Genomic DNA, 24,275 nt, shown 5'->3' with positions numbered 1-24,275 from the left:
AAATAGAGTAAATTTTTAAATATATACTATGTAGTATATAAATAACCCTTTAATCTAGTTTGTAGAAAGTGTATAGGATAATTTTCCTTTATAGTTCACTTTCAACAAAAAAGAAATTCCTTTATAATTGGTTAGCAATTTTATGTTATTCCTTTTAAGTACTTCTTAAATTGTTCAAATCCAACCATTTTAATTTTAGTTTCAAGCAAAAAAAAAAAAACAGTACATATGAAAAATACTGATTGAGAATGGGCTATCAGCTATGGATGTATTAAGATTAGTCTGGAGATGTTAAAATGGCCATGGCTAGCTTAATTTAGTGGCAAAATTCAAGTTATTTTATTTCTTGAAGAGAGTCACAATCTAGATCCAGATCCAAAGGCAACTGTTTACGACCGAAAACAGAATTTATATTTGATATAATGTTAGTGTATAAATTTTATAAATTATCCATGAACCAAATGTCACCATTGAGTTCATAAACAAATTTATAAATTGAGAACCTTCAAAGATAAATATTCATAATTCTGAATATATTTATTTTGAAAATTTTTTGAACTTTGTACCTTTACATATTTATGAAGTGATACTATGTAATTAAGTGATAATTTGTACAACAAATTAATGCTCCATGTGAATTATTAATCCAGATACAAGATCAGTTCAATTTCAATAAAAATGCAGAGAAATTATGGATTTCTACTTTTATTTAAGAATTTTACGTGTGTAAATCTACAACCACTTATGTTGTGATTAAAGAGAGATGATCATAACTTAGATGAAGTTCCTGCTGGGGTGGCAATCTTCCTCAGCTCCTTTCTCAATATTTTGCCTGCTGGATTCTTCGGTATGGAATTAATGAATGCCACCCGCCTTATTTTCTTGTATGGTGCAACCTGAAAATCATCATCAGGATTCAATAAAATTTAAAAATTATTTGTTTTCTGTTAAAATCTGCAGCCTAAGCCTAGTTGATCAAAAAGAGGAAGTGCCACGTTGTGCCAGGGAAGAGAACCTGTTTTGCAACAAAATCCATGATTTCTGCTTCAGTCAGGCTGCTCTGTTGTTGCCTTACCACAAATGCCATTGGAATCTGGCCAGCTTCTTCATCAGGGTATCTAACCAGGTTTAAGCACAATTCATTTTAGTGAGCTAATTTCCTCACAAGACACAAATGATAAACTAGTTAAGGAAAAAGGTGAGTCTGGATGGAGGCTAGGGGAAATTACGGTATCACTGCAGTATCAGATATCTGAGGGTGGGACTGAAGCAATTGTTCCAGCTCTACGGGAGCGACCTGCACAAGTAAATATTGCTTGATTTACCAGACTTAAACGATATACTTTCAGAACATGATGAGATTACCTGATAACCCTTGTATTTGATCAGTTCCTTAAGCCTATCCACCACAAACATAAAACCCTCTTCATCAATATAACACAGATCCCCGGTTCTTAACCACCCATCTGCAACCAAAGTAGCTGCAGTTGCCTCTGGGTCTGCAGCGTATCCTGCAGCAAGCAGTAAATGAAATGGCTTCAGACAAACCAATTTGCCTTGAAAATTATCAAACTAATAAAAGTCTGAAATATTCAGGCTGATGTTAGAAAGATAATTGACAGCCAATACTCCTTCATTTTTAACCTTTCATTATGGAGGATCCTTTGAGCCAAAGTTCTCCTTGTTTGCATGGAGGCAAGGCTTCACCGGTGTCAGGGTCTACAATCTTTGCTTCACAATAAGCTGCGAGCTTCCCCACTGAGCCCCAGCGCTGACATGCTTCTCGACCCACAAATCCAAAAGCTGCCCCTGCTGTTTCGGTCATTCCATAACCCTACATTACATGTGTCAGGAAAATGATCGAGGGATGAAGTTTGGTCTTGGCATATAGTTGCACCGTCTAATAACAAAGAGTAAAATGCTAAAAGGCTAAAGCATTGCATGCATGCAAAAGTCAACCCAAGAAACTTGCCATTGATTTTTTAAAAGCCACATTCATATCTTATAATTATAGGATCTTCACATATACTATGAACTTCATTTTTTTTTTTATAAAAAACTCTTAATTTAGTGTTTGTAATTTAATGGTTAATGCATGCACTTTTATTAAAGTTTAAATCCCTATTAAAAAAACCTCCCTCTTCTTATTTTAAAAAATAAAAATTTAAATTTTTTATATTTAAATTAATAAATCATCCAATAATCATTGAGTCCTAAATTTGACGACGGCGACGAGGACGCCGACAACAACAACAACAACACTCTCTCCTCTCCTATCCCATATGTTATAATAATTTGATGAGAATCATTGAGTCTAAATGCCGCGTTAACCGGAGATGGGCTGACAGCCACCCACACTCCCTTGCTAACAAAGTACAGGTGTCACGAGGAAAGTGCTTCTATCTCACATTGGACAGGAACGGGAGATCCTGAGCTCTTTAAAAGCGGGTGTGTTGCACACTCTCATAAGCGCGTTTATGAGAGAGAGAGTAATGACCTCGTGATAAGTAGTATTAGAGCGGACCGGACCTCATCTGACTCACATCAAAGCGTCCGAGCCCAGGGAGACTCAAGGTAGGCATGGTGGCCGACGGCAACGTTTTTAAAAACGGAGAGAAAGTAATGATCCCGTGGTACAGGAATCTGCTGCCCCACACCCACATGTGATTGCATTTACTATGATGATGATGAAGATGATGATAAGGATTTGCACTAAACTGCTCAAAGTTTGTCTTGTAGTCGTAGGCAGAGTTAATGTGCCCTCTGCTACATCATAAATATTCTAAACCTTTTTACTCAAAGTCCTATCAGACAATAGAAAATCTTATATGATATCTTAAATGTTTGATATATGTATTTTTTTTTATCTCAGTTTCGAATAATCGATTTAAGATTTCGATCAAGAGTTATCTTTATGAGTTTTCTTTTTTTCTTTAATTTAAAAAAAAAAGGGTTCAAAATCTTACATTTTAGTAAAGAAATAGTACCATATGATTAATTGTTCAAACCAACGGTGAAGATCTTTTCTCACCTGAGTAAGCAGGACGTTCGGAAACTTCTCTGTAAACGCCGCGATCACATCTTTTCCGAGCGGAGCTCCCCCGCAGCCGACCCATTCCAACGAACTCAAATCAAAATCCTTGGTCAGCCCACCCTTAAGCAATGCCACCACCAGCGGCGGCGCCGTCGTCAACCGCTGTACCCGAAAATCCTCCACCGCCTTCAACATCTTCTTAACATCGAAACGACCCATTACCACCACCGTTTCACTTAACGCAACAGATTTTAAAACATAGAAAAACCCAATCATATGAAATAGCGGCACGGTGTAAAGCACGACCGACGCTGTTTTAGTTTCTCCTTTGACGGAGTAATAGCCGGTGACCACTGAGGTTAAATTCCGGTGAGTCAACATTACTGCTTTGACTCTTCCGGTTGTTCCGGACGAGTACATGATGGCTGCTAAATCGGATTGACAAACTTCAACTCGATACGTTTCCTGATTAAACCCCGGCTTGGTTTGCATGGCTGAGTTAAACTCGGGTGAGTCGATGAGAATTGTTCCGAAACGAAGCTTGGGGAGCTTGTGGGCATTTGAGCTTAATGCAAAAGCGATCACTGGGTTTGATAACTCGACTTGGCGGGAGATTTCCGACTCGGTACAGAGTGGGTTGGCTGGTGTAACAACGACCCCGATGGAAAGCAGAGCTAAGTAAAGAATGGGAACCTCAACCGAGTTTGTTGAAAGAACGAAAGCGGTGTCTCCTTTGGAGAGTTTGATAACAGTTCTGAGATAAAAACCTAGTGAGTTTATCCGGCGAATTAAGTCGGAATAGGTGATTTTTTGGCCGGTGGCAGAGTCAATAAGAGCAACCGAGTCACGAGGCCAAGGAGAGGTGGCTTGGAGAGAGAGAGCGTGGGCAGTTACCGTCCAAGGAAGGTGTTGTGGAGGGAGATTGATGGGCGGTCTCAAGCTGTGGAAGGTTTTAGTCTTTGAATTGAAGCCGTTTTTGGGATCCATTGTTGGGTTTTTTTGATCCATTTTTCGGCTGAAAATTGTCTTAGTGGTGAGTTTTTGCGTTTGCGTTTCTGTACGGAAACAGGGAATGGATATTGATGACGTAAGTACACTGACAGCTGCCCTAGGTATGGAACAGTGACAAATTGAAGATTTTGTCGGGTTAAGTATAAAGAGGCCCAACCCCATATGTGCCAAACCATCATTGGTCAGTTTTTTTCTGTACCGGATATCTCTTTTTTTCGTAGCATCAACTTAGTTTTTCTTTTTTGGAATTTTTACCACACTAATATTAATTGTTTTCCTGTATACATATTCGAAAGAAAATTTGTTAATTTCTTTTTTTAAAATAAAGTAATAATAGGATTTTTTTAAAAAAATTAATTAACATACTTATCATTTTTTCTTACAAGTATTTTTGGATCGACTAGGGTGGGATTTGGTTAATACCTCTATAATCTACATCCAAGCTCAAATCACTCCAAATTAAAAATTTTGTTGTTATTTTTCTGCTACATTTAAAATTAAAATTGTCTAACAATAAATATGAACTAATATAATAAAAGTGAGCAACTCGATCTCTCCATTCCAAATTAAATGTTTACTTTACTTTGATTGTAATTTTTTGTGACATTATATAGAATTCAAAATTTATAAAAACTTAATTTTTTAAATTTTAATTACTCGTAAAATTATAATAAATAGTTTTGTTTGAATAAATCAAAGTGACAATGTACATACAATTAATGAGTAATGAGTAATCACTAGAAGAAAAGATGAATAATCAAAGCATCTAAATTGGTAACACAAATAGGATAGGAACCTTATTCTCAGACTCACCCCAAAACCTTTCTCTTCCTCAACTACTCTCACCTCACACCGGCAATATTTTCCGAGAAAAAGTTCCAAACAAATGATAAAGATAATATAATTCTAGTGCTACCCATAGTCTAGAAACAGGGTCAACTTGAAAAAAATCGAGAGTTGAAGATCAAATACCACAGTTAGCAGCCTCTGCTGGTCCGCGCACACATAAAAACATCCAAAAGTATTTTTGTTTCCCTCCAATCCAATTCAATCTAATCCAAGTATACCCCAGACTCAGGCCCTCTTTCTTATCGTATTTTACATTTCCCTTTCAAACACCTTCCTCCCTTATCTCTTCCCCAAAAATATCTTCAGAAACTTAAAAAACCTCCGTTTTTTCTCTTCTCAAATTCCTAGAAGGAACTTCCCAAAATGGAGCTCACTTGTTTACACAACAAGTGCTATTTGCCTCCATTACCTCACTTTTCACTTCCATTATGCAAGAACCCTAACCCCAGAATCCTTTCTAGAAAAAGGAACCATTTTTGTCTGGCTTCAGCTTCTGATACCCTTGTGGCTGGTTCAAGAAAGGAGCTCGTCCGCAAGAAAGATAATGAATTTGACGACTTGAAATCTTGGATGCACAAAAACGGGTTGCCTCCTTGTAGAGTTGAGCTCAAAGAGAGGCCTTCACATGATGAGAAGCATAGACCTATACATTATGTCGCTGCCAGTGATGATCTACAGGTAAATTGGCTTTAAATTCGTGATTCTTTTGGTGGTCTTTTTAATGGGATTTTGTTAGATTTGCGATTTCTGTTCTGGGGTTTTTGTTAAAGTTTTGTTTTTGTTCTTTTTTGGTTCTGAGTTCTTGGTTTTGTAGGCGGGTGATGTGGCATTTTCGGTGCCGAATTCATTGGTCGTGACGCTTGAGAGAGTGCTGGGAAATGAGACTGTTGGTAAGGTGCATTTATATGGTGTTGAATTATATAGCAATGAATGTCCTTTTAAATTTTGGAAATTTGATTTATTTGAGGTTTTTTCCCCAATTTGTAAAGTTGGTTATCAACTTGGGTGGTAGTTTAGACCGTTGTTGCAACTGCTTCCCGTACTTGATTCCTACTCTGTGATGTGGATTTCTCATTTGCAAAACTATAAATTGTGGAGCTTGTTTTTGGGTACAGCTACACCGGTTATAGCTCTTTGTGGTCAATGGTGAGTGATTAGAGGATGGGAGTAGCAATGTGGAGTGGGATTTCATTTCATTTCAGCACTTCTGGAGCATCTATGTCTGTATTTTTGTATCTGATGATAGCATTTAAATTGAGTGGAAAATGGGAAAAAGAAGCCATTTTAAGATTTCATTTTGTTTACTTAATTAGGATGTCTGATTTGTGTTAACTTGCCTGGCCTTTTATACAGCGGAACTTTTGACAACAAACAAATTATCAGAATTGGCATGCCTAGCTTTGTACTTAATGTATGAGAAGAAGCAAGGAAAGAAATCATTCTGGTATCCTTATATCAGAGAGCTTGATCGTCAACGAGGAAGGGGCCAGCTGGCTGTGGAATCTCCACTTTTATGGTCACAAGATGAATTGGCTTACCTAACAGGTAGCCCTACTAAGGTAGCAGCGACAACACAATGTCTTTTTATCCCCTTTTCATTTTTTATAGCCAATTTAATGTTTTATAGTTCATTGAGTTTCATGACTGAATTCTGTCGTTCACAACTTAGGCTGAAGTTCTTGAAAGGGCTGAAGGAATAAAAAGAGAGTATAATGAGCTTGACACTGTCTGGTTTATGGCTGGGTCTCTCTTTCAGGTATACTATTACATTTTTTTCAGTTTCCTTGTTAAAGCTTAAAGTTTAGAGTGTGACCATAAATATTTATTGATTTTTTTGCATGCAGCAATATCCCTACGATATACCTACTGAGGCCTTTCCGTTTGAGATCTTCAAACAAGCCTTTGTTGCTGTTCAGTCTTGCGTGGTACATTTACAGGTATATTCTCTTTAGCCAGTGATAATGGTTTCCCCTACTTTCAAAAATATATTCTCAACCCTTGAGGAAATGAGTGACTCACTAGATGGTGAAATTCCTTATGCCTCATGTTTAATAAATTTAGACACTTGTTTGGTTAAACTCTGTTGATAACATTGCATATACCAAAACCCTCTCTTCTTTTTCTACTGTCCTGAAATTTTTGAAACATTATGTTGGAGTGATAAACTGAATCTTGTTTGTATTCAGAAAGTCGCTTTGGCTCGGAGATTTGCTTTGGTTCCTCTTGGACCCCCATTGCTAGCTTACAGGAGCAATTGCAAGGCAATGTTAAGTGCTGTCGATGGTGCTGTTGAACTGGTGGTTGATCGACCATATAAGGCTGGGGAATCTATTGTTGTCTGGTATCAATACAATATGTTATTTATTGTTCATTATTTTGGTTTCTCTTTCAGTCATGCTATAGTATCTAAACCTTTGCCTTCTAACTGTTGCTCCATTTGTACCTTGCAATACAAACTTTGACATTGGAAAATTACTTGTCTTTTTAGGTGTGGACCCCAGCCTAATTCAAAATTGCTTATAAATTATGGTTTTGTTGATGATGATAATTCTCATGATCGACTGGTTGTTGAGGTAAATTTGGATTTTCCATCTTGTATCTGCAATTTCATAGTTTTCTTTGTCAACTGTGTTGATATGTTTTCTGAATGAATAGGTATCTTTACTTCTGTGTATTAGATGCCTTACATATGTTGAACAAAAATGATTAAAGTGATGGGATTTGGTGTGATACGTATAAGTCAATGGTATAAATGAGATTGATGGCTTTGTTTACCGTATGTTCAGGCAGCTTTGAATACTGAGGATCCTCAATATCAGGAAAAGAGGATGGTTGTTCAAAGAAATGGTAAACTATCAGTACAAGTTTTTCGTGTAAGAACTTGAACCTTGTGTTAATTGGATTATTGCAAGATATTCTCTTTCTGATCTTTATCTTTTCCTGTTTCAGGTTTATGCAGGGAGGGAAAAAGAAGCTGTTACGGATATGCTTCCGTATTTGCGATTGGGCTATGTTTCTGATCCTTCGGAGATGCAATCTGTTCTTTCTTCTCAAGGACCAGTCTGCCCTGTGAGTTCATTTACTGCAAATTGTAAATCTCTTAATTTATTTGCTACATGACTAAATCCTAATTGCAATGTAAGATTTGTGAGAGTTATACTCAAATTGAAATCCAAACTAATGCATAATTCAGTTTGGTCATTTTTTGTAGAAAAAGATTTCAGCCTTGGCCCTTTATTCCTTTGTAAACTTTGATTCTAGCTGCGCCTTTTGTAGGATTAAAATCACAAAATCATTTAGGTAAACAGAATGGAACTTTTTCTTCCTTCTGAAATTATGGTGAAATATATTTGCCATAGGTGAGCCCTTGTATGGAACGAGCAGTGCTAGGCCAGCTTGTTGATTATTTCAATGGACGCCTAGCTGGCTACCCTACTACACTGAATGAAGATGAGTCTTTGGTAAAGTTGGCTCTATCGACTGAGTTGGAGGTTAAATCTTAGCTTATTGTGAAGTAAGTTTTACTTGACATATTTTTGTTACATTAGTTGTCAGATCCAAACTTGAATCCCAAGAGACGAGTTGCCACACAGCTTGTTAGGTTGGAAAAGAAAATTCTCCATGCATGTTTGCAGGCAACAATTGATTTGATGGACCAGTTACCTGATCACACTGTCTCTCCATGCCCTGCACCTTATGCCCCTTTATTGAAATGAAAGGTCTCTTCTCTCAGTCTGTTCCCTCTGTCCTTTTTGCACTGTTAACTCTATACTTGTTACCCATATTCATACTAGTTTCGATGAACTTTCTGCAGAAGTACCAGTCTCTATTGTAACTTAACAAAATAGTGGAAGTTCTTTGTATTACTTGGATGACGTCCCTCTCTATGGGAGACCACGAATCAGGTCAGTTGAAGGAACCTGCAATGACCAATCAGTTTTTCATGATTCTACCAGGCTTTAGATAACCTTAATGACTAAGAATCAATTCTTTTTAACCAGAAAATAAAGTTCAGAAAGCAGAGATACTTCGAGAACTTTTAGACCATCTCCTGGAATGTAATCAGAAAAGTATAGAAGTCTCTTGATGCTAGAGAACATAAAAATGCCTTAAAAATGACCACATATTGTTATTATCATTGCTTTGGCCTTTCTAACTGACTTTCGATTTCCTGTCCTAAATGGTTTTTTTCTTCCTCTTTTTTGTGGAATGTTTTGCAGGTAGATTTAATCAGCCACTCCTTAGGACCGGTATGGATCATGGGAAATCTGTTGCTGGATCTAATAGGCTTTTAAGAGAGAATCTTGCTTGTTGTTTTCAAGTTATTGGAAGCCGTGATGTGCGTGAACTCTTCTTATGCTTCATCACTTTCTTCTTCCTTGTCTCACACTTTTTCTTTTATCACTTTGTTCAATTGTGTAGCTGTAGTTTTACAGGTCCATCTGGGATCATCTTCTTGTAAAGTGAGAAAATATAAAAAATCTTCACCTAACAGGTGCATAGATAATCTTGGTCGCTAATGAATGTTGGGCATTCCTTCTAAATGCAGATCTGGATCCTGGTTTCTGTCATTTGTGTAATTCTTCTACCTAGTTGAATTTCTCCAGTTCTGACGCAATCCCTTTCACCCTTCTGTTTATACATCTCCCCCATGTTTCTTCATTTTCCTGTATCAGTCTGCTCATACCCTTCAACTGCAAAACTGGATAATAAGTGTACCAATACCTGGGCAGCTTTCTAATTAACACAGTGATAGTACTGTTTCACTGTTGATAACCAAAGGTTTAAAGGTAAAAATGGTTATAGAAGAATACAAATCCAGTTTTAATTATCCATGGCAATGTACAGATGATGCTAACAAAAATTTCTGATGTATAATTTGTCTAATTACCAGAAATCAATATTGGACGAAAAAATAATTGAATAAAAATACTTGACCTAAGATTTGTATTTCCAGAAAGGGCAAACAAATTTAATCACAAATTCAATTTGGTTCTCCACATCTCTGCAATGACCTTCCTCGGCTGTGGGTTATCTGGTCCTCTGTCTCGCTGTCCAGATGTAAAATACAAATATCCATCCCAGAAACCAGCTAGGGTAGTCTTCACACGGTAAGGAAGCTTTCCAATCACTGACCACGTCTGCAATCAGCAAATTTTACATCAGGTTTCCGATGCTTGCATAGCATTTACCATATAAAGAAAAAAAATGGGAATTCTTTGTTCTGGGAAAGCACATACCAATGAATCTAAATGGAACTGGAAAACCTCCCCAACCAAGATCATCCTTTTGGTCACTGGGTGCTTTTCTGTTGTACCTCCTGTAATTATGATTGAATTGTTGACAATTACCCAAGCACACTCTATATGGGAGTTTGGTTTTGGCAATGGAGGTAACACTTCCCATTTTTTCATTTCAGCATCTAGCATGTAAACATCACCGTAGACCACCTAAAGCAGTGAAGAATACAAGGCTATGAGGACCAAGGGGCCCAAGAATCAAATATGAGAAATAGAAAAACATGTTGAAAGCCCTATGCTACTATACACGGATTTGTAGTTTTAGAATGAATATCATGACTTCTTATATTCACCTTGTCATCATTACAGCTATCCAACTTATCCTGGTATGATAGATGAGAGAAACACGTATGAACAATAATCATCCAATCCACTAATTAGCTATAATTTACCTCATGCCTGCGTGAACATTTGAAGATAGGAGATCCAGGTTTGGCCATGAAATCTCCCTCTTGACCACCAATTACAAAGAGCCGGTCATTGGCCACAACACAAGCCCTGTTAAAATGTTTACTTGCATAATTAGATAGTGTTAATGAAGAGGTTGGAGAGGGGAATTGGGAAGGGACTACACAAAATACCAAGAGAATATCTGAAGAAAGAGTAGTAAACAAACCTATGTGGTCCCCCACGAGGAATTGGGATCTCAGTCCGCCACTCTTTCTCCAATGCTTTGCCATCTTTTACTGCTATACTCCAGTGCTCCAATCCAGGTGCGTGGCGGTTTTCTTTGCTGCCCCCCATCACATGGAGTCTGCCCCTCCATAACTGAGTTGCTGGAGCATACCTGAACATTTTAATGTTGAAAAGTCAGTTCATTTGATAATTTAACTGTTGTAAGAGAAAAAGTGCAGTGTAGAGACCATGTAAATATGGATGGAATCACATGCCTGGGGGCTGGTAAAGGAGGCAGGCTGCGCCATTTCCTTGTCTCAGTGTCCAGGACAAAAGTTCGAGCAGTAGGGCTCCTACATTGGGGGCCATATTGACCTGAGACCACATATATGTATCTCCCATCACTTGCCACTCCTAGATGCGAATTCGCCATGTCTTTTGGCGTATCAAATCTCCCACACCATGTATTATCAGTAAAATTAAAGGCATCAACATGAGAGTGCACCTACAGGACACCAACAGAGGCATCATTCATCTGAAACCATGAGTAATTTGGAAATCAAATCACAGCAGTTATATTCAACCATTCAATCTAAAATGCTGGTATAAAGCATCCCAAAGACCAATTAATCCTCAAAATGGAAATGTCAAGAAGAGAATGCTTAAAACGCCAAAGACCAAAACCAGAGAATTTTAACAGATTCAAAATTTGGAAGCATGAACATTTGGTGACAAGCAGGCTCCCTTATTGGACTTGAATATCCGAAAATGTTAGAAATATAAGTGCTGAAATGATAAACTCTTACATAGTCAAGGGTGCCATATCCTGAAAGAACATAGAAAAGATTCTTAATCTGTATTGCTGATCCGTCAAGACGTGGAACTGGTGCTGATGGCATCTGTTCCCATGGCAAATCTGGTGCTGGTAAATCCGCAAATGTTGCTGATAGGAATCTCTCAGAAACACGTTCCTTCTTTCTTTTCTCAATCCCATTCCCTATCTACAAATAGGATTGGTCATCAATTCACCGTATTAACAAAATCAATACAATTAAGAATGCAGCAATCCCTTCTCTTAACCAAAGGATCGAATAAATAGAGGGACAAGAACCAGTTGGAAGAAAATGGTTTTTTTGAGGAAAAAAAAAAGAAACTAATTAAGCAATAAAAAGAGGGAAAGACACAGAACAAAACCTTGCCAGCAACAATGTTGGGTTCTTCTTCAGCACTCGGCACGACAAAGATACGAGGTTTCTGAGGAACCCAATTGGATGCAATGCTAAGATATGCGGAGGAAAATGAAAAGGAAGATGCCCACAAGAGATTTGCAATGCAAGCCAGTCCCAAAAGACAGGCAGAAGACAGAATAACTACAAATTTCGTGCAACTGTTGTTCTTGCTCTGATGTTGATGGTGGTGGTGTAGATTTTTTGCCATTTCTTTTGCAGGTTCATGAGAGTGTTGAATATCCTCATTTTCTATTTAATAGAAAGAAAAAAAGAGAGCCAAGGAGAAAGGAAGACAATAGAAACTTTGAGTTTGAGGTGATAAACAGTTGGGCGCCAATGGTTTTTAGTGGTTTTTCAAGTTTCCTTCTGTTTGTTTTGTCTTGACCAAGATTGGAAATCCAGGGGCATTCCTTTCCTAGGTTGCTGCTTTGATGGTCGGTGCTTGCATGGTTTTGCCCTTCACTAAAAAGACTACACTGGCCTTTTCGGCTGTCGGCTGGTTGGGCCCAAAGCATTGAGAAGGCCGAACTCTTGCTGTGAATTTCAATGACCGGTAGCATGGGCCGATTTCCAGGCCATTTGAAGCCCAAAGACTTCCAACTGTTGGTGGACACACGACTAATCAATGACAGATTTTTTTTTTTCATCAATTTACATTTTTCCTCTATCATCCTTCTGCTTTTTCCTCTTTCCTTTTGTTCCTTTGGATCTCTGAAGCAGCGGCCAGCTCCTTAGACCACCACCACCTCTCTCTGATCAACTTTCAATCTCATTCTCAAGCCAGGTCTGTCTTTCTCCCTCCTTGTTCATCTTTGGGTTTTATTTTCTTTCTGTTTCTTTTTCTCCATACTTCTAGGATCTGCCCCTGATCCCCGTGTTAGGGTTTTTCAAGTTTCTCTTTGTTTTCTTCTCAAAGTTCACCTTTTTTGGCTTCTTTGTGTTTTTCTTTTCAAGTTGGGTTTCTTTTTTCATGCTAAATAATCGAAAATCTGACTCTTATTTGTGTATTTTCACATTTGTCTCTTACTTTTATGTGTGCCCAGTTGTTTGAACTGCCTAAAGGTTTTTCCTTTTTGCGGAATTAAAGAATACTGACTGAAAAAGGAACCTTTTTGGCGTTGTTGAATATATATTATATGAATTCTCAGTTTAAATTCTTCTGGACCTTGGTTTTTTGTTATTTTATTGTTAGTTGTAAGTATTGTTTTTGCTTGTTAAGGTTTAATTGATTTTACAGGAATATTAACTGAAATGGCTGGAGGATTAATTCATCAAGTCTTACGGAGGAAACTTCAGTCTCAGTCTGCTGTAAGCCTCTTTCTTACTTTTCCTGTCTTGATGTTTATGTTAGAGTTAGCTGTGAAATGAGCTTATGGGGATTCTGTAGTCTACATAGGTCTTACTGGATCTTCTAAAATTTTCTAAGAAAATCTAGAAATATTAGCTACATGGATTTTCCTTTCCCCCAAGTAGAATTCTAACTGAGTTTTTTATCCCCTTCTTTGTTAGTTAGTCAAATTTTAAAAACATTTTTGTCAAATGGTGTATTTTCTGCTCTGAAAATAATGAAAAGTTTCTATAAGGATGCCTGTTTGTCTGATTCTGTAGGATTCAATTGAGTTCACTTTAGATTTTGCCACTAAATAGAAGATATAATTTTAGCCTATAGTGTTTTTCCTCCCAGTTACCCATATTTGTTACACATGATCTCACAGGTTCCAGCTTTGTCATGGTTTACTTCAAGGAAAGCTAATGAGGATGCAGGATCTGCTGGCATGAGAACGGTTGCACTCCTTGGAGCTGGTATTTCAGGTTTGCTAGGTGTTGCGACAGTAGCATCTGCTGATGAGGCAGAACATGGGTTAGGAGTTCCAAATTATCCATGGCCTCACAAGGGCATCCTCAGTTCTTATGACCATGCGTCGTGAGTTTAATGACTCTCCCCTCTTTTTTGTTTATGTGCATTGGGTCTCAAACTTGACTTGAAAACGTGAATCCAAAAATAAAGCTTTAATGATTCCAGTAAAAAAGTTTAGATCATTGAGTCTTTCCTAACAGTAATGGTTTTACCTTTTAACTTCAATTGCTTCCTATTCTTTGGGAAGCCAAAACTTTATATTAGTCTTACCTTCCTTTTGGTGGATAGGATGTTTCTATGTGATAGGTGTGCATCTTCCCCTACAACTGTAATATTTGGTTGAGCATGGTAAAAAATTTTAAATTTTTTGGTACCACGATTTAATTGGTGCAAGATTCATTTTGCATGATCAGGATTCGTCGTGGTCACCAGGTTTACCAACAAGTGTGTGCATCCTGCCACTCTATGTCTCTAATATCATACCGTGATTTGGTGGGTGTTGCATACACAGAAGAGGAGACAAAGGCTATGGCAGCTGAGATTGAGGTGGTTGATGGACCTAATGATGAGGGCGAGATGTTTACTCGTCCTGGTAAACTCAGTGACCGTTTTCCTCAGCCATATGCAAATGAACAAGCAGCTAGGTTTGCTAATGGAGGAGCTTATCCGCCAGATCTAAGTCTCATTACCAAAGTAATTCCTGCCTTACTTTTTAGATCTCCGTGGAAGTTGTCATTATCTATCCCTGAAATATCATACTCTTTTTTTCAGGCTCGTCATAATGGCCAGAATTATGTGTTTGCCCTTCTAACTGGTTACCGTGATCCTCCTGCTGGCGTTATGGTAAGTTCTGTTTGAACTCTATATCCTTGTAGAAAAATACTATTTGTGATCATATTTTGATATTTGGCAATTGGGAGACACAATGGAAGGGGACAACGAGGTTCTGTAGTTGGGATGAAGTTTTGTAGCTCTTTAAGTTTGGTCCATGTTAACTGGTGCTTTTCAATCAGCTTCTGTCTAATGAAAATAGCACTTTTAATTGTCATGGTTTTTCTTACCTCCATTGGCACCTGTCACATAACAACATTTTTGTTTATGCTTTTCTGTATGCATTGTTTTGTTGCTTTAGGGGGGCCATGCAGGGGCTTTCTTTAAGTTGTATACGATAGCTGAAATATTGCAGAATTGATGATCGGTCACCTTAATATTTGCACACTACTACCATGCCTATGACACTCTATTCTGAGTAGAATTGCATGACCTTAACCATGAACATGTTCCATGAGAGAGCAAAAAATTGAGGGAGCCTGGGAGATGGTTGTGTAGACATATTTACTTAGAAAATTCGCATTAGGATTGTAGATGGTTGAGGACTTGAGACCTTTAAGTCCAAAATATGTAATGAGGAGATGTAACCCTGAGAAATCTGCCATGCAAAGTCGGGCATATGTATTGTTGGAAGTTTCTTTGCTTCATTCACTTGTCAATATGCTTATGCATTTAGCTTTTTTAAATTGTGTTCTAGTAATATTAAGAATCTTAAGCATCCATTTTCCCTGAATGATAGTTCCTTCTGTTGAATAACTTTTGGTGTGTGCACGTGCACATGCATGTATGACTTGTTACCAGGAGGCTAGAAATGCTAGTCCCACTTGAATATTTTGGTTGAGAGTAATACCTACACTCATCATTGCCAATTGTGATGTAGATTCGCGAGGGGTTACACTATAATCCCTACTTTCCTGGAGGAGCAATTGCCATGCCTAAAATGCTAATTGATGGTGCTGTGGAGTATGAAGATGGCACCTCTGCAACAGAAGCTCAGGTTGGTTTCTACGTTTCTGTTTCATTGGCATTGCCTATGCGTTTGAGAACCTTTGAAGTATATGCATATTTTATGGGGTATACGGCTCACTCTTCCATATTGTTATGGTGTAGATGGGGAAAGATGTGGTGTCATTTTTGTCATGGGCAGCAGAACCAGAAATGGAAGAGAGGAAGCTGGTGTGTATTATTATAAACAATTATTTCATGTAATGACCATTTGTTATAATTTATTTCTAATATTTCTGTCTCCTAATGCAGATGGGCTTTAAGTGGATATTTGTATTGTCATTGGCGTTACTTCAAGCTGCTTACTACCGGCGTTTGAAGTGGTCTATTTTCAAGTCTCGTAGGCTGATTGTTGATGTTGTTAACTAGCTTCCCCCCAGATTCCCATCATACTGATGTGCTTTTTGGGGATTTGATTTGGCAATAATTTTGCTTATTGGGATGATCTAGTTTCTTCCATGACAAATTGGTGCTTCTTTCCCCAAGTGTTAATTGAATGACCTGATGAGTCTTTTTTCCGAGTTGAGAAGAAATAAGCTGCTCCACACACATACATTAATTTTGCTCGGAGAATTGAATTTTTGTTAGATTTCTTTTTATAATGCTATATATTATGGCTGGATACTTGGATCACTGTTCTCAGTGCCGACTAAAATTTGTCGTTTACATGTCTGTGAATGAAAATCAGTTAAAACAAAAATTGCCCATTCTTATTTTCTTCTATTCTTAATCAATGGTGTTATTGAAATATATCTGTTGTGAAACTGTGAATCATTTCTTGACATCTTTACTGCCTGGAGTCATGAAATGTTTTTTAGATTCCTTAGCTTTGCCTCCAGGAGCAAATGCATTGAAAGCTTATGGCCAGATTCTTCTTGTCATCTTGAGGAGAAGAATAATCTAATGATAGTTATACGTACAGCAAGGATTTAGATGGAAATATAACATGTTGGAGTTGTTTCGTTGTCTTTTGCTCTGGTTATGTGGCAGGGGAGAGATGGTCTTCTTTTAACTCTACTATGTCTCCAACCAAGATCGACATTGAGACTACGAAATTTGAAGTAAAAGAAGTCCACTGACTTATGTATGAAGTGTTTAGATAGAATTAACCACACAAACAAATTACCTATACATGGTTCGGACATTGAGATATAGAAATTTAAAGTAAAAAAGGTCCAATTCCATGTACATATGAAGAGTTCATATAGAATTAATCACACAAATACATTACCAATACATACTTCAGAACATCATCTAATCTTCCTTCATAAACAGAATCCAAATTACCGGATAGATGAGGAAAATACCAAACAGGTGAACTCATGAAGATCTTTGGTTACCCATCCCTTTTGAGTCACATGCATAAGCCTGACACATTTATCAACAAGAAATTGTACCGTGTGGCCACCTAAAATGCCTGTTCCTCTAAGTGGCATACCGTATTGAAGTGCTGACGACACCATTCCCCGGATGGGGTTGGGAAGCTTAAGCCGCAACACTTCATGTCACCCAAGAACAGCATTTGACCCTCTAGCTTCACCATTTCCCATTCCATCCTCTCAAAGTCTTTAACTTGTGCATCTCGATAGAATATGGACGAAAGTTAGCAAAGTAATGCACTTTAGGAGAAGCCACTAAATGGAGAGCATCTACAGAGAGAATATAAGGTTCTAGCGAAAAGCCATAAATTCTATATAAAAAAGAAATAAGAGAAGATGTCATGATTCTAAAGGAGAATCATGAATCTCACATTGATTATATATTATAGTAAAATTTAATATTTAAGAGATCATATTACTTTTTATTTTTAAAGTATTTTTTGTGATATAAAATTATGAGATTAACAAGCTAAAGTGGATAATATCTTGCAAGTTGTGTTGGTGTAGATCGTGATAATTGATATAAAAGTAAATTTTAGAGTACTAGTTATGTATCATTGATGCCCCAGCGACAGGCTTGAATCTCATATCATAAAGAATACATAATCTTAATAAAAAATCATAAATTTCATATCAATTATATTTTAGAATGAGACCAAACATTAAAGTTTCATATCACCCTCAATTTGTAAGATACTTCTTGTGAGACAGTAGACTCTTATTATAATAGAAAGAAAGTCATGATACGAATAAACTATGTGAATCTCATATATCATCTTTTAACTTGTGAAATGTCTTTTACCAGAAAAAAACTGTAAAGCTAATGAAACAAATAAATAATATTTTGTAAGTCGGTGTTGTCGTGGATTGTGACAGACTTTCAAGGTCTGTTATGTTTTGTCGGCAACCAAGTTCTGCCCACGGTCTTTTTTATCGTAGCAGAGGCGTGATGCCTGACAGGTATGTTCACATATTTTCCATAGTAATCAATTTCTGATACTTTTCAAAAGAATATAAATAAGATTAATGTTATTCTAATATAATAAACTTAGTTTGAAAGATCAAGAGACAATAAGAATTGAACAATTAGCTCTTAATTAATTAATTACTTATTTAGATTTTATGTAAGTGAGTTGTTCAAATAAAAAATTATTAATAAAAGAATCTTTCACATTTGTGAATAAATAAGTGAGATGATAGTTACATATTTTGTAAATAACTAAAATTTTATAAGAGAGTGATGAAAATAATTTTATGAATATTAGTTTTGCATTATGTTAATATTTTTGTAGGTGTTTTATATGATTATATCAATGATATATTAATATTGATGTTTTAATAAAAATTTATAAAAATGTAAATTGATTTCTTTTGTTGCATTGGGAAATTGAATATTGGAATAGATTATATATTTATATACATAAAAATAAATATATGAAATTTGAGATAAAAAAAGAAAATACTAGTAAGATTATGTATTATTTGTCATTTGTTTGATGAAATTTAAGGCTTTAAAATTATAGGTGAGTATGAAAAAATTGTGTGAGTGAAATACATGCAAGGCTAATTTTATATAAATAGTAAATATAAAGTCGGTTGATTTGATTAACTGAGAAAATATTTTTTTGGCTGATCAAATTGATTAAATTGATCCCTTTAACCAAATTAATAATTTTAGTTGAATTAAACGAACAAAAATTTACCCATTTTTTGTCATTTAAATCACTTTTAACCAACGTTTACTTAATAATATGATCTCAAACCAGTTGGATAGTTAAAGCACTTTTTATGAAAAAAAAATATTCTTAAAAATATTACAAATATCATTTAAAGCTCTCCAAAATAAGATAATTATTGAATTTCTTGGGGTTTTATATACTTGTTTGAAGTACGGAGAAAGTGTACATCGTGACAAGACCAACATTATCCCTTATGTTATTTTTTAGGAATTTGAAAAAATATTCTCAAACTTTGATCCACCAACTAATTGTTGGATATATATATATATATATATATATATATATATATATATGACAAACACAAAATAACAAAATTTTAAAATCGATTACATGACAGACACAAAGAAATTATACATCTTTCCATAATTAGATATAAACCAGAATTTCTTGACCTCTTTCTTTGTCTTTTGTTTTGGTTATGTGGTAGGGGAGAGATGGTCTTCTTTTATCTCATACCATGCCTACAACAAAGATTGACATTGACACTTCGAAATTTAAGTATAAATGATCCAATTACATGTATAAATTTAATTACTATAAAAACTATCAATACTTGGAAATTTAAAATAAAAAAGGTCCAATCACATGTGTGAAAATTTCATGGAGAATTAAACACACAAACGAACTACCAATGAATAGTTCATAACATCATCTAATCCACATCAACAGAATCCGGATAAATGAGGAAAGTACCAAGCCGGAGAACTCATGAAGATCTTTGGTTTCCGGTCCCATCGGGTCAAATCCATGACCTTGGCCCATGTACCAACAAGAAATTGTACTGTGTTGCCGCCAAGAATGCTTCTTCCTACCAAGTGGCATACAGGATTTAAGAGCGTACCAGAACATCATTTGACCCTCTAGTTTCACGTTCTCCCATTCCTTCCTCTCAATGTCTAGCTTGTACATCTCGATAGAGCTATTCAAAAGGATCAAACTTAGCCATGTAGAGTATCTACAAAGGGAGAAACACGTTTGACATGCAGCAATGCCACTTTCGGACTAGAGCTCAAATTTAAAGTCCCAACTTCTCCATGACTAGTCAAGACATAGATCTTGCCCTTGAAGACAGCAACATCTGTGATCATCCAATGATCCACGGCATATTCCAGGACAGTCCAATTGAAATCTCCAGATCCACAAAACTGTAAGAAAGGGTGCTGCAACCTGGAGAAGGCTACAAGAATCGATTCTGAGTCAGACTTGGCCAAAGAAGCCAGAATGACGTGAGCATAAGGTTTAGGTGGCCTAGGAAAATGGAGTTCATGCCTTGTGAAAGGATTCACGAGCCATATATCTGCTTCCTTCTTTTTCATTTCTGAGTTTCCAAGAACCAAGTAACCGCAAGTGAATCCCAAACATTTATTCCCCGCAAGGTGAGGCAGTGCTGTCCTGTAAAGTCTATCATCAAAGATGTTGTAGAAGTAGCAATACTTCCTAGCTTTTGTTGGCATGAGAAAAACAAGTGGGCCATGGGATGCCATGAACTCTTGCTTGAGTGCAATTGCAACTGCTCTCCATGGCTTACAAACACAAGCAAATATTAAGAATTCTATCGCCCCCAATCGATTCAAGATCAACTCAAGTAGAACAGCAGGGAGTTCCGACCATTGACTGCAGTTATCACCCTCTATGGCCCTTCGTTTTCTGCTACCACCACACACATAACCCCTTTGCAAAGCCATTCCTCCTTTTTCATAAACAAGAGAGAAAAATTAGTTACAATCCCCTAATATTAAGAAAAAATTTTGCAGCTAGGGATCGACCCCTATTGGTAAAAGGATGATCCTTGAAGTGTGACAAGCATGCATTTGTGACTCCCAATGACTAGTTTTGGTATTAAATGATCTCCAATGGCTCCAAAGGTTTTCCAAGCTATAAATTAAAGCTTCCTACCCTGTTTTTGAAGTAAGAAAACTCCAAAAAACATCTCCAAACAAGAGAGCAACACTCAAATATTTAAATCATTATTTTCTATCTCTACATGTAAGTTTTCCATTGTACTTTAGCTTTGAGGTAAATATTTTCATTCCACATTTATTACACTTGATATTTCTTGTACCCATTAAGCACATTTTCCTTAGAAAGGCTTTCTTGTTGTTCCTGTCATCATTTAAGAAAGGTATACCTTAACCATTACAAGGTAGTGTTGGTTATACCTTAACCATTAAAAAGGTAGGGAGATTAAACCTTAACCTTGAAAAGGTTGATTGTGAAGGTTATGCTTGAACCTTAAAAAATGTATTTTTCTAAATAAATTTAAAACTACTTAACGAGTTAAGGGAAAAGACGAGAGTAAAGAGATCAAACCTCTATAAAATATTTGTACAAGCCTTTCTCTACTCTCATATCTTTTATTTGTTGAAAACAAAGTTCTTACAAGAGTTTGTTGTCTCAAAAAAGGTTTTTCAAGCTTACAAATATTTATCATTTTTAAAATTGCAAAAAGTTTTCAAAGATTCCAATCCCCTCTTTAAATATCATTATATTTAAGCTAACTAAACTAAGACACCTCTCAAAATTACTTTTATCTACTAAACATTGAAATAAGTCATTATAGCAATTTCATTCCATTGAACCAAATTGCATAATAACTATTCATTCTCTATTCTATTCACATAGAATAGTCATTCTATTTCCTCTCTATTTCATTCCATAAACCAAACTTAGCAATAATTCTTAACATAAGATTAAAATTATCCCAATGGAGTAACCTTAGTTTAAAAGATTGAGAAACAATAAAAATTGAATAAATAATTCGTACTTAGCTGATTGCTTATTTAGATTTTATGTAAGTGCTTTTTAATTTTTGGTGAGTGATTTATTCATATAGAAAAATATTTCACATTTTTTAATAAATATGTGAGATGACAGTCACATATTTTGTAAATAAAAAAATTCTAATAAAAAAGTGATGGAAATAATTTTATGAATATTAGTTTTGCATTGTGTTTAATTTTTTTTATAAGTATTTTGTATGATTATATCAATGATATATTGATATTAATAATTTAATAAAAATTTATAAAAATATAAATTGATTTTTTTGTTGCATCGGAAAGCTGAATATTTAGTATGGATTATATATTTATATACATAAAAATAAATAGATGAAATTTGTAATCAACCAAAAAAAACATATATTTATATATGTGTAATGGAGAAGATGTGTGAGTAAGATACATGTATGCAGGACTTATTATCTAAATAAAGTCAATTGATTTAGTTAAACAACTTAAAATTTCTTTTTAATTGAACCGACTCGACTAAACCAACTTCTTTAACTGAATTAATCATTTTAATCTAATTAACCAAACTAAATGAACCTACTTTTATCAATTATGTTGAGTAAGTCAATTTTAACCGGCTTTTACTTACTCCTAATAATTACATTGATGAAATATATTTAGGAAGAAATTGGGAAGTATTTATGTAGCACATTATTTAGTATCTTATAATCTTGTCTTGAAATATTTAAGAATCTCAATACAAGATTCTGATATACATCGTTGAGAATATTTGCATCAAGATATCAATTTTTTTTCTCGATATCGCCATATCAAATTAATTATAAATATTATGATTTCAAAATCGTTGGATAGTTAAAGCATTTTATAAAAAAAAATACTCTCAAAAGGATTCGAATTATCATTGAAAACTCTCATTGATTATCTTTGGGTTGCATGGAGTTGTTTGAGGCAAGGAGAAAACACAAAGCATTAGCAGTGAGGAGAAGAGAGAAAGTGTACATCATGACAAGACCAACATCCCTTATGTTATTGTAGAAGAAAAAAAATTATCAGCCTGCTGCCATGTGGATTTAATAATATTTTAATCATATAATTAATTATAAAATTATTAATTTATTGGTTAGATTATTTTAAAGGCATATAGTTGAACCAATTCACCTATTGGTATATATTTATCTCCCAAAATAATTTAGAGATAATATTCATATTTTGACCAATCAAATATTAGCTATTGGTCATCCAATTTATCTCTAAATAAATCTAAATTATTTAGAGATAATATTTATATTTTGACCAATCAAATATTAGCTATTGGTCATTCAATTTATCTCTAAATAAATCTAAATTATTTAGAGATAATATTTATATTTTGACCAATCAAATATTAGCTATTGGTTATCTAATTTATCTCTAAATAAATCTAAATAATTTAGAGATAATCTTCATATTTTTGACCAATTAAAATTTAGTTATTGGTCATTTAAATTATCTCTAATAATTATATTAGTTTGGAGATAAAAATCAAATTGGAATTATCTCTAAATAAATTAGAGATAATACCTAACTTCGGCCAATCAAAATTCAAGGACTCAAAGTCCGGTCAATCAAAAGACTTTCAATGAGTCATCATAATTTATCTATAAATAAATTAAAATAATTTAGAGATAATTCAAAGAGATTTCATTCTCATCAAAGTCTCCCACTTAACATTATAAATAGGGGCTCCTCCAAGTCATTTTCATTCATTCGGAAGCATTCGAAGATAGAGAAGCATTCGAAGATTGACAGCATTTCAGAGATCAAGAAGAATATAAGATTTTTGGGGTGAAGATCAAGCAACGGCGAAGTTCGTGATCAAACGACGGCGAAGTTCGTGATCAAGACAAAGTCCAAGTTCGTGACTCTTGAAAACGAAGTGAAGAAATTAATCAGAGGAACTTTCAGAGATTATCACTCACATCATCAAATATTTGTATTTGTCTCATAGTTTTCAAGTCAAGAAATTTTGACAAGAAATTTGTGTGTACAGTTATATATTAGGATGTTGTAAAAATATTCTTAGGTCCATTGTTGGGTTTCATGTCACGCAAAGTGAACCCCATGAGTAATCATAAAATTTTGAAATCGATTCCATGACAAACCCAAAGAAATTGTACATCTTTTATGGTTAAATATATATCCAGGCAAGTGACTCACCTGACACTGAATATTACTTTTTGGATATTGTTTGATATGTTTAGATCTGGTAGCATCTTAGGTAAGACCCATGATGTTGACTCACCCGGACACTAAGATTTGATTTAGGATTTTTGTATGACAATCACGGAAAAATTATACTAAAAACATTTATCAAGATTAGATTATGGTATGCAAATTTATCACTCAATTTGTTATCAAGAAAATTTTATTGGTTAAATACAAATATAATTCCTTTAAATCACTGCATCCGGGAACTAGCCATGAATTTTGAAGCCGTAATTTATTATTATTAATCATCGAAGGGAACTTTTAATTGAAATAAAGTATACAATAAATGTTTGTAACAGTACAGTCAGTGATTTTTTGCAATAGATAAAAAAAAAATCTATTTAAGTTGATTCTCGTTTTGATGTGTCCGTCTGTCGAAGAGTTCACTCTGTTACAAATCATTAATTATTTATTATTAGCTCAAACTT

At 35.3% G+C, this 24,275-nt stretch overlaps 5 protein-coding genes across 5 annotated transcripts; 2 read left to right on the top strand and 3 right to left on the bottom strand.

Moving 5' to 3' along the window:
- Nucleotides 1-607: 607 nt before the first annotated feature.
- LOC110427885 (4-coumarate--CoA ligase-like 9) lies at nt 608-4,221 on the bottom strand. Its single transcript, XM_021443521.2, has 6 exons — nt 3,032-4,221; nt 1,645-1,834; nt 1,366-1,511; nt 1,230-1,297; nt 1,016-1,118; nt 608-896 (listed from the first exon to the last, which is right to left on the bottom strand). Exons 1-6 carry the CDS (start codon nt 4,205-4,207, stop codon nt 768-770), a joined length of 1,812 nt encoding a protein of 603 aa, XP_021299196.2. The 5' UTR covers nt 4,208-4,221; the 3' UTR covers nt 608-767.
- A 647-nt stretch (nt 4,222-4,868) lies between these two features.
- On the top strand, nt 4,869-9,467 carry LOC110427892 (Rubisco methyltransferase family protein). The gene is made up of 13 exons (XM_021443532.2): nt 4,869-5,572; nt 5,709-5,784; nt 6,248-6,453; nt 6,564-6,650; nt 6,739-6,831; nt 7,081-7,235; nt 7,383-7,467; nt 7,681-7,767; nt 7,844-7,963; nt 8,254-8,355; nt 8,443-8,613; nt 8,709-8,799; nt 9,115-9,467. Exons 1-11 carry the CDS (start codon nt 5,258-5,260, stop codon nt 8,608-8,610), a joined length of 1,494 nt encoding a protein of 497 aa, XP_021299207.2. The 5' UTR covers nt 4,869-5,257; the 3' UTR covers nt 8,611-8,613; nt 8,709-8,799; nt 9,115-9,467.
- Nucleotides 9,468-9,611: 144 nt separating this feature from the next.
- On the bottom strand, nt 9,612-12,436 carry LOC110427893 (kelch repeat-containing protein At3g27220-like). Its single transcript, XM_021443533.1, has 7 exons — nt 12,004-12,436; nt 11,616-11,810; nt 11,085-11,314; nt 10,811-10,981; nt 10,587-10,692; nt 10,135-10,344; nt 9,612-10,035 (listed from the first exon to the last, which is right to left on the bottom strand). Exons 1-7 carry the CDS (start codon nt 12,244-12,246, stop codon nt 9,871-9,873), a joined length of 1,320 nt encoding a protein of 439 aa, XP_021299208.1. The 5' UTR covers nt 12,247-12,436; the 3' UTR covers nt 9,612-9,870.
- A 230-nt stretch (nt 12,437-12,666) lies between these two features.
- On the top strand, nt 12,667-16,432 carry LOC110427739 (cytochrome c1-2, heme protein, mitochondrial-like). Its single transcript, XM_021443320.2, has 8 exons — nt 12,667-12,822; nt 13,276-13,346; nt 13,754-13,962; nt 14,310-14,589; nt 14,668-14,739; nt 15,608-15,724; nt 15,838-15,903; nt 15,985-16,432. The coding sequence occupies exons 2-8, from the start codon at nt 13,290-13,292 to the stop codon at nt 16,099-16,101; spliced, it is 918 nt and encodes a 305-aa protein (XP_021298995.1). The 5' UTR covers nt 12,667-12,822; nt 13,276-13,289; the 3' UTR covers nt 16,102-16,432.
- A 3,356-nt stretch (nt 16,433-19,788) lies between these two features.
- Nucleotides 19,789-20,535, bottom strand: LOC110427998 (F-box family protein). The gene has a single exon (XM_021443663.2). The coding sequence runs from the start codon at nt 20,533-20,535 to the stop codon at nt 19,789-19,791; it is 747 nt and encodes a 248-aa protein (XP_021299338.2).
- Between the last annotated feature and the right edge of the window lie 3,740 nt (nt 20,536-24,275).

The sequence above is a fragment of the Theobroma umbraticum genome, unplaced genomic scaffold (assembly GCF_002168275.2).
Source record: "Theobroma umbraticum cultivar Fairchild unplaced genomic scaffold, ASM216827v3 scaffold_239.0, whole genome shotgun sequence".
NCBI classification, from domain to species: domain Eukaryota; kingdom Viridiplantae; phylum Streptophyta; class Magnoliopsida; order Malvales; family Malvaceae; genus Theobroma; species Theobroma umbraticum.
Note: the sequence above shows the minus strand (reverse complement) of the source record. Positions and strands in the feature narration are given on the sequence as shown.

Excerpts from the sequence above, each read along its gene's own strand:
- LOC110427998 (XM_021443663.2), bottom strand. The coding sequence starts at position 20,535 with ATGGCTTTGCAAAGGGGTTATGTGTGTGGTGGTAGCAGAAAACGAAGG.
- LOC110427885 (XM_021443521.2), bottom strand. The coding sequence starts at position 4,207 with ATGGGGTTGGGCCTCTTTATACTTAACCCGACAAAATCTTCAATTTGT. Across the intron at positions 1,298-1,365 it reads TCAAATACAAGGGTTATCAG|GTCGCTCCCGTAGAGCTGGA; the intron begins GTAATCTCATCA and ends TTACTTGTGCAG. Across the intron at positions 1,119-1,229 it reads TCTGATACTGCAGTGATACC|ATACCCTGATGAAGAAGCTG; the intron begins GTAATTTCCCCT and ends AAACCTGGTTAG.
- LOC110427739 (XM_021443320.2), top strand. The coding sequence starts at position 13,290 with ATGGCTGGAGGATTAATTCATCAAGTCTTACGGAGGAAACTTCAGTCT. Across the intron at positions 13,963-14,309 it reads AGTTCTTATGACCATGCGTC|GATTCGTCGTGGTCACCAGG; the intron begins GTGAGTTTAATG and ends TTGCATGATCAG. Across the intron at positions 15,904-15,984 it reads AAATGGAAGAGAGGAAGCTG|ATGGGCTTTAAGTGGATATT; the intron begins GTGTGTATTATT and ends CTCCTAATGCAG.
- LOC110427892 (XM_021443532.2), top strand. The coding sequence starts at position 5,258 with ATGGAGCTCACTTGTTTACACAACAAGTGCTATTTGCCTCCATTACCT. Across the intron at positions 6,832-7,080 it reads CTTGCGTGGTACATTTACAG|AAAGTCGCTTTGGCTCGGAG; the intron begins GTATATTCTCTT and ends GTTTGTATTCAG. Across the intron at positions 7,236-7,382 it reads GGGGAATCTATTGTTGTCTG|GTGTGGACCCCAGCCTAATT; the intron begins GTATCAATACAA and ends TTGTCTTTTTAG.
- LOC110427893 (XM_021443533.1), bottom strand. The coding sequence starts at position 12,246 with ATGGCAAAAAATCTACACCACCACCATCAACATCAGAGCAAGAACAAC. Across the intron at positions 11,315-11,615 it reads GATATGGCACCCTTGACTAT|GTGCACTCTCATGTTGATGC; the intron begins GTAAGAGTTTAT and ends GGTGTCCTGTAG. Across the intron at positions 10,036-10,134 it reads AGTTCCATTTAGATTCATTG|ACGTGGTCAGTGATTGGAAA; the intron begins GTATGTGCTTTC and ends TGCTGATTGCAG.